General features: G+C 44.2%; 1 protein-coding gene across 4 annotated transcripts in view; it reads right to left on the reverse strand.

Annotated features, from left to right (window-relative positions):
* CKAP5 (cytoskeleton associated protein 5) overlaps positions 1-9241 on the reverse strand; it is a 124409-nt gene that overhangs the window by 69050 nt on the left and 46118 nt on the right. For all 4 annotated transcript variants that reach the window (XM_075065292.1, XM_075065294.1, XM_075065295.1 and 1 more), the window contains exons 10-14: positions 3549-3638; positions 3279-3443; positions 2591-2719; positions 1577-1759; positions 186-299 (exon numbers count right to left, since the gene is read on the reverse strand). In XM_075065292.1, coding sequence (XP_074921393.1) covers positions 186-299; positions 1577-1759; positions 2591-2719; positions 3279-3443; positions 3549-3638 — 681 coding nt within the window. The remainder of the gene's footprint in view (positions 1-185; positions 300-1576; positions 1760-2590; positions 2720-3278; positions 3444-3548; positions 3639-9241) is intronic.

Raw genomic sequence — 9241 nt, forward strand, 5'->3', positions numbered from 1 at the left:
TTAACAGTTATGTACAGTTCTTCACATACTGTTCCACTTTAAACCCATTGCTTTCCCCTGCTTCAGGTATTTCAATCCCAACTTCAGGGCCATTAATTCTACAAAATCAAGAGAACAGCCCAACTAGCACTGCTTACATGATACTGCATTGCACTTCGCATTTCAGAATATAGTACAGTACTTACCGAGAGTTCAGGTTCAAATATCTCTTTGGTCTCAGATCCTTTCTTGCCTTTAGTTCCAGCACCTCCTGCACCAGCAGCTGCAGCTGGCTTGCCTTTCTTGGGAGGGCCCCCGGACTAAGGAGGAAACAAGAGTTAGCAAGGATCAAGCTCTTAATTCACCAGAGTTCAAAATCAATACTTAAAATCAAACAGTCTTGCTTTCCAACATTCCATGCTCTACTTCCAAGGATACATTAAGACGGGGGTACTCTATTTTTTTTTGAGAAGGTCCAATTTCTTGGTCAAGGCCCAGATTCTGGAGAAACATTTTTTCACACTGCAAGAACCATGATAGTACTAAACAAACAAAAAGATTTTGTGGTCCGTTAAAAAGTGTCTGGCCATCTGGATTTGGCCCAAAAAGTCTGCCTACTGATTACCCCTGTATTAAGGAGACTTACGTCTTTAGTAACAATGTAGCTCGACAAAACAAGTTGTTACTTTTAACAGTAGCAGTGTGCAATGGGCAGGATGATAACGAACAGACTCGCTCAGACGTCTCATTTCCAGGACAGTAAAATTTCAGGAGTTGGGTCAAATAATAGTGAGAAGTTAAAGGCAGTGGAAATAGAAGGATTAATGTTCATTTGAAAAGGGTGCGAGAACAATAAGTTAATCAAATCAATTTCCTTTGAGGTTGCAGTTAGGCATAAAGTGTGACTTGCAGTCTGGAAAAATAAAATTAGTTTTTCACTACAGTACTGAACAGGTGTTTTGAGACCCTTGATCAATTTAAATATTCACTTCTGCATTCCTCAACAACTGTTTGACCAAGCAAAGAGGACTGAAGGGTGCTAAGACAACAATGTATTGCTTGAAGCTTTTAAAAATTTAATCACAGGTTTTGTTTTTTTCAATCCAGACTAGTAATTTACACATTTGATAATCAGGAAGATAACACTCCAGAGCATGTTAACTGCAATAGCAACATATTGTCATTGAGTGTGTTCTCTCTTCAGCGATGCGTTAGTATTACATTGGCATGCCCAGTTGTATTACTGCTTACTTTGAAAGTATTCATTGGGCTGTCTGCAGTATCATCAGGACTTGGCATTAAAACACAAGCAAGAAATCATTTAGTGGACAGATAATAGTGGAATTCTCAATTCCACACCAGATTGCTTTCTGAAAGAGTACAGGATGCATTCTTTTAAAGCCTGTTACTGCATACCACCTACTCCTGAACAAGAGGTAAAACAGGAACAGAAGAAAAGATTTGTTTTGATTAACTTGTAGATTAGATTTGCAGAGGGCTGCAACTGGAGGAAATTTAAGTTGGCCAACTTTGGGGTTTCAAGCAGTAACTATCTCAAGCCATCATGTGCAAGGCAGACTGTCTACATTCCACTTACCTTGGCAGCAGGAGCCTTTTTCAAAGGTCCTGATTTGGCTGAAGTGTCTTTTGTATCCTTGTCCCCAGCAGCCCCTGAAAGAACTGGGGTCTTTCCAGCAACAGGTCTGCATTCCTTTTTATCAGCTGCTCCACCTGTGTTCTTACCATAAGCCAGCTCCACCTTTTCAGCACACTCTTTAATCTAAGGAACAATGTTAAGAGACCAAAGCCATTTAAGTACAGTTGCAGCATCTAACCAGTCAAAGCCACCAATCCAGAGCCAGCTCTGAGACACTACAGCTCCAGGAGCTACATGAAAATCATACAACTTGTTTTACTGCCAAAAAGCCAATGCTATTTAAGCAGCACTTCGCAACGTTAACAGGACAATGGCATCAATTTGAACTTCTAGTCCACACGGTACAGTCTCTTATGTGTGCATACAACTCCCATTAATGTAAGTGGAAGATGTGTATATAGAAAGGAAGATCTTATAAAATGACTGACTATATAGTTTAAAAGCTTATTTAACAAGCCTGTCAGCATTTGTACATAGGTGAATACCTCACCCTGAAGGGACAAGTCCATACATAGTGTTATGCAGGATTTGAAGCTTAACTAGGGTCACAAACCAGCTGACAGAGTCCCAAACTCCAGCTGGCAGAAAGGAGGTAAGATAGAAATCTATTGCAGATACCACAACCTCCAAACTAACAACAGAGGCCTTGTATCTAGATCAGGATTTAAGGTGCAATGTTAGCTAACGTACACTAACAAGTTTAGACGTCGGTGCCTTTAATGATCCTAAACTGACCAAGTTACAGCTGGCAGGTTGGGGGGCATGGGAAACGAACATCACACCATTAAATACTAGTCCACATTAAGCCTCAGAAAATACACCTTAGAAATGGATTATTCCCTACATGGGAATTAGGAAATTTGTTACCCACAACACACTAGGACACTGCAGAGGTATGAAAGCACTTCACGAGCCACTACATATACAGCATACTGTCCAAATCCATAAGCTCACCCGATCTAGTTTGAGTTTGTCCACATCTGCTAGGAAAGGGTTCACAGCTTTCTCTCCAGCCACCTTCAGAGCTGTGCCCAGTGCTTCAAATGCAGCATCTCTAACTTCAGGGGCAGAGTCATTGATATGCTGTTGAGAGGATTCATTTGTAAAGAAGAAGGTGAGTACTAAGTACTGTTATAAATTATAATAGCAATGCCCTATTTTTACTGGAAATACTTGTGGTGAAGAGTGGATTGAATGAAGGGAGGAGGTGTTAGTGTAGTCCACTGGCGACTAGTTATCTTAAAGCTATTGCCCCCTCCAATATCATTTTATGACAGAGTGGCAGAAGTTTAGTTCAGGGGAAAAAAGCTTATACAATGTCACAAGCAGGCCTAGTCTCTCCTAAGTCAGTGATTTCCACTCTTGTCCTAAAACTTCACCTGTACCTCAGGGAAGAGTCTTTCCCATTCAGGAAACTAAACAGGATCAAATAACATTATTCCACTGGAATAAAGAAAACTAGTCTCCATTGCTGCAGGCTAGTTGTCACCCAACCCTCCCATTTGTTATACTTGCTGCACCAGAATACGCAAAGCTTCACTACATGGTACATCCTATCAGAAAGGCGTCTCACCTCATTCAGTCCAATGCATCCATCACAACATACTGCTTCCTACAGAAGTATCAATCCATCCAGTTTTACCTTAAGAAGAGCAGCACAGAAGGGCTTTAGCAGGCTCTTTGGCAGGGTAGAAGGTGTACAGTGACGAAAACTTCTTGCAATGAATAGGGATGTCTGTTGCTTGATTGTTGGGTTTTTGTTATCCATTACAGCCAAAATATCCTCACTTATGTTCTGCAATGTAGTCTAAAAGGTTGAACATGTGAGGTGGTTAGCTTCAGAAGAGGAACAAGAGAAGAGACTTTTCAAACAACGAGTATGATCAATTCTCAGTAGCACAGTATTCCTTACCGTAAGGAAGATTGCATCTATGGCTTCCTGCAGGGCCTGCACAACCTGAGGCTTCTTCTCTTTGAACTTCTCCAGGATAGTTGGGACAACCTATTTTTAATAAGGACACACAATACCTCAATTGCCTAACTGCTGAAAAAACAAAACTCCTCCCTAATGTGACACTTCTCACCCTCATGAGTGTATGCACATTAGTGAAGGATTCCTCAACTCACCTCCCTCACCCCTGCCACAGGGACATAACAGTGGTAAGGAACCAGCTCCTGCTGGTCCTATATGGCACCATTATCACTACCAGAAACAGCAGGGCACTGGACTTCACTCATTTACGACAATTTTAGAAAAATCTCTGATTTCTAAATGTCAGGGATGCTGATGCACTTCTCTTAACACCTCCCTCCAACAAAAGAGCCGCCATGAGGAAGAAGGCTGCTTAAGGGCTCTGCCCTCTGAGGAAGGAGCCCTGAGCCCTAGTCCTGCTCTTCCAGCTTTTGCTGCCACTTGTTGGCCAGAAAGCCACTTTACAGTTGTAATTCAGCCTATAAATAAGTAAGTACTTATCACCCCTCTTCTCTCCATCCCATCTCTTCCCCCAAGCAGGTAAGAGCATTAAGGAAGTCATGATATTAGAAAGTTTGTGTTAAGGAAATGAATGTCTGATGCCATTAATGCCTCCCATTTTTGCTGGGCTCATCACTACATATTGTCATTATTTCCACTGTTATGCCATCATGATTACAGCATACCTACAACTAGTTTAGGAACATACTGCTCCAGCACCACACATTCCCTGAATTCAACCAGGTCACTGTTGCTAAAAGGTATCCAACACATCTGTTTTTTCCTGTAGGCATTTTCTACCCATAAAACTTATTCGTCCACTCTGATCATTCTATGGCCCATTCCACCTATCAGTCCAAAAGGGAAGGAACTATACAAAGAATCAGCACAGCAGACGTAAGAAACTAGATTCCAGACATTTAATACCTATATGCTGCATGGGACTATTACCTCAGCATGAGCTGGAAGCAGCCAGCACAAAGCAAAACAAAAATTAGGAGATTTCAATGTGCCTATTGAAAGACTGCAGATGCAAAAGTTGAGAAACTCAGCTCTTCACTCACCTTCCTAGCGATCTCACAAGTCATCTACAGGCCAACCCACAGACCCTGAACCTCATCTTCAGCCTCATCAGTATCAAGATCATCACTAACCAGCTACTGTCTTGAACAGACCCCTATATCATTAAGATAACAGTCAGGGATCTTTCAGCTTCCAGGTAACAAGACTTATGATCCCAATTTGACCACAAAGACTCATTGATTCCAACAAATTCCAAGGTATATGAAAGGACAGCTGCACTCAAGACAAGGAATTGAAGATCTGGTAAAACCCTGTATATTAGCTTGGAACATCAACACACTGGTATTCTAAAAGCCCCTTCCCCTTATCACCCATACTGACCCACTTAGTTTTATGAAACTCAGCATCAAATGGATAGAAGAGATAGAAACTCAAGCACCAGCAGCGAACATTGACTGATACAAACAGGATAAAAACAACTAATTCCTCCAAGCCTCTTTTGGCCTGTAATACAGCCGCCTGATAATGTTCCTATCAGCTTCCCCTAAAGCTACTAAAGACCACCCAAAGGAGATATACAAGGCAATAAACTACTTCAATCCTAAGTGCCGATGGTGTTCAGTTCTGATACTGGTTAAATGTCGTGAAGAACTGTCATCCTATTTGGCTGAAAAGATTATGTACATTCAGGAAAACTTTCCAAAATATCTGGATTTGCCCCACTTATACCTACCAATCTACAGCCCTGCTTGCATTCCTGGAGTTCAATACATTAACTCGGCAAGAAGTGCTGGACAACCTAAAGAGAGTCTTGACCCATGCCGTTCCTGGCTTGTGAAAAAGTCATGAGCAATTGATACCACTCCTGGCTGAAATAGCCAACATGTCATTCAGGGAAGGAATCCTTCCCTCCTTTTTTAAACAAGCAATAGTCTGGCCAGCACTGAAGAAACTCACCTATGAGTTGATTTTAGCCGAACTCCTAGCCAGCATCAAGCCCCCCATTACTCAGCAAGCTCCTAGACAAGCTAGTCTAAGACTGAGTTCAAGTTCAACTAATTGAAGCCAATATTCTAAATTCTAATATTCTATCCAGCAGAGTCTGGATTCAGGACAAGACACGGAACTGAAACCACTTCAGTAGCACTGACGGATGATCTGCTGTCACTGGCTAGAGGACAGATATCCATTTTCTGGACCTCAGCAGCATTTGATATTGTTGGCCTGTCAAGGTTTTTTTCCCCCCACTTTGAACTTTAAAGTACAAATGTGGGGGACCTGCATGGACCCCTCTAAGCTTAATTCCTAGTTTAGATCTGGTAACGCTGCCACCAGCCAGAACATAGTGTCTGGCACACTTTCTGTTCCCCCAAAACCTTCCCTGGGGAACCCAAGACCCAAACCCCTTGGGTCTTAAAACAAGGAGAAATTAACCATCCTCCCTTCTTTCCCCCCACCAATCCCTGGTGAGTTCAGACTCAATCCCTTGGATTTTAAAACAAGGAAAAATCACAGGTTCTTAAAAAGAAAAGCTTTTAATTAAAGAAAGAAAAGGTAAAAATTATCTCTGTAAAATCAAGATGGAAAATGCTTTACAGGGTACTCAGATTCATATAGACTAAAGGGGACCCCCCCCCGCCTTAAAGTTACAGCAACCAGAGGTAAAAATCCTTCCAGCAAAGAGACACATTTACAAGTTAAGAAAATATAAGACTAATCCATCTTGCCTTGCTATTACTTATAATTTTGAAACATGAAAGACTGATTCAGAAAGATTGGGAAAGCCTAGGTGTACGTCTGGCCCCTCTGAGCCCCAAGAGTGAACAACAAACAACACAAAAAGCACAAGGACTTCCCTCCACCAAGATTTGAAAGTATCTTGTCCCCCTATGGTCCTCTGGTCAGGAGTCAGCCAGGTTCACTGAGCTTCTTAACCCTTTACAGGTAAAAAAGAGACATTAACCCTTAACCATCTGTTTATGACATGGCCATAAAAATATTTCCGGCTCACCTGAAAGAAGTGGCATGGTAATGCACTAAAATGCTTTGAGACATTCCTGGAGGGACACATTTGAAGAGTGGTGATGGGAAACTGCATTTCCACCACCAGACCACTCACTTGTGGAGTCCCAAAAAGATCAATTCTCTCTCCAATCCCATTCAACATCAACATGCAACTACTAAGCGAAGTAGTCAGATGACAGACTCAAGCACCAGAAATATGCAGATGAAAGACTTACCTTCTAGTAATTGTTGTTCTTTGAGATGTGTTGTTCACCTCCATTCCAAATCAGGTGTGTGTGCGCTGTGTGCAGTCATTGGAAACTTTTCCCCTCAGCAGCTCCTGTCAGGTTGGCGCCCTGATGGCGCTCAATATATGACCCTGCTGACCCGACACCCCTTCAGTTCCTTCTTGCCGGTTACCTCAGAGGGGAAGGAGTGTGGGTGTTGGAATGGACGTGAACACCACATCTTGAGGAACAAGAGTTACAAGAAGGAGAGTAACTGTCTTTTCTTCAAGTGATTGTTCACATTGATTCCAATTAGGTGACTCCCAAGCTCTCCAACAGGGGAGTGGGGTCAGAGTTAAGGAATCACTGACTGGAGCACTGCTCTGCCGAAAGCTGCGTCATCTCTAGCATCCTGAGTGCCGCCATAATGGATGCCAAACATATGAACCGAGGACCAGGTTTTCACTCTGCAGAGCTCCTGGATGGGCACCTGGGCCAGGAAAGTGGTGGTCGAGGCTTGAGTCCATAGTTTGCATCCAGAAAGAAAGGTGTTGTGAGGAGACTGGAAGCCCTTCATCCAGTCTGCCACTGCTACAAAAGCTGGTTCAACTTCCTGAAAGGCTGTGCGCGCTCAATGTAGAATGTTAGTGCTCTCGGCACATCTAGTGAACAAAGCCTGGGACAGAAAACTGGTAGAAAAATGTCCTGGCCAATTTTGAATTGGGATACCACCTTGGGCAGGAAGGCTGGGTGTAGCCTGAGCTGTACCATGTCCGTGTGGAAGATTGTGTGTGTGTGTGGTGGGGGGGGGNATGTGATGGCAACCAGAAAGGACACCTTCCATGAGAGATACAGAAGGGAACATGTAGCCAGTGCCTCAAATAGGGCTCCCATTAGTCTAGCTAGGACTAGGTTGAGATCCCAAGCCAGTGCTGGTGGGCGGGACCGTGGATATAGCCATTCCATGCCCTTAAGGAAACGGCCCACCACAAGGTTGGTGAATTTGGAGCACCCCAACTCTCCTGGGTGGAATATTGAGATGGCAACAATGTGTAACTTGATGGATGATCCATCCAGGCCTTACTGCTTCAGACGCAGTATAATCCAGGATGAATGGTATATATATGCCTGAAGTGGGGGTACATGACTGCAATCACAGCAGCATCAGAACCTTTCCCATTTGGCCAGATAAGAGGCCCTAGCAGAAGGTTTCCTGCTATAAAGGAGCACCTCCCTTGCCAGTTCCATGCACTGGAGTGCCATTGAGTTTAACCATGAAGCTTCCAAGCCATGAGATGGAGGGACTGGAGGGCCAGGTGAAGCAGGCAGACGTGGTCCTATGTAATGAGACCAGGGAGGAGCAGCAGTGCTATCGGGGTGTCCCCTGACAGCTCCAGAAGCGTGGTGTATCTATGTTGACGTGGCCATGCAGGAGCCAGCAGAATTACCTCCACCTTGTTTCTGCGGATCTTGAGGAGAACCTTGTGATCGAGTGTTATCAGAGGGAAGGCATACAGTAAATGGTTCCCCAGGGTATCATAAATGCATCAGAGACAGAGCCCAGCCTGGGCTTTTTGAAGAGCAAAACGCTGGACACTTCTTGTTGCTCCTGGTAGCAAATAGGTCCACTCAGTGAAACCCCCACCATTGGAAGATGGAATGTATAACATCCATCTGGATGGACCACTCATGACTGCGGAATGACCAGCTGAGGTGGTCCATAAGTTTGTTCCGCGCTCCTGGAAGTTTAGTCCACTCCATTCACCTGGAGGCATCCTCACCAAAATCACATGGGTGGAGAGCCTCCTGACAGAGAGGGAAGGAACGGGCTCCGCCCTGCTTGTTTATGTAAAAACATGACAGTGGTGTTGTCAGTCAACACCACCATGCACTGACCTTGCAATATGGTATGGAAGGTCTGGCAGACTAGTCTCACTGCTCTGAGTTTCTTTACGTTGATGTGGAGCAGTATCTCTGACTATGACCACCTGCCCCGAGTACGTAGGTTTCCTAAGTGTGCCCCCCAACCCAGGTCTGATGCTTCCATTACTAAGGTGATGGATGGTTGAGGAGGGCTGAATGGGACTCTGCTGCAGACCATGCGAGGGTCCAACCACCAGCCTAGGGTATCTGTGACTCGCGCCAGTACTATTACTACCATGTCTAACCTGTCTCAGGAGCCAGCGAACAGAGCCGCTAACAGGGGAGTTTCAGTGGGAGTTCTGTTGGAGGAGCAGGTTTTTGTAGTTTGTGGATTGTATTGTGGAGTTTGTGTGTGAGTGAGTGTGTGTGAAGGCTGCTAGGGGCCGTGTGCTGGGAGAGAGGCTGAGCCCTGAGTTGGGGGCGGGGCTTACCTGATTAGGGGTCCTATATAAGTAG

The sequence above is a fragment of the Chelonoidis abingdonii genome, chromosome 4 (assembly GCF_003597395.2).
Source record: "Chelonoidis abingdonii isolate Lonesome George chromosome 4, CheloAbing_2.0, whole genome shotgun sequence".
NCBI lineage: Eukaryota > Metazoa > Chordata > Testudines > Testudinidae > Chelonoidis > Chelonoidis abingdonii.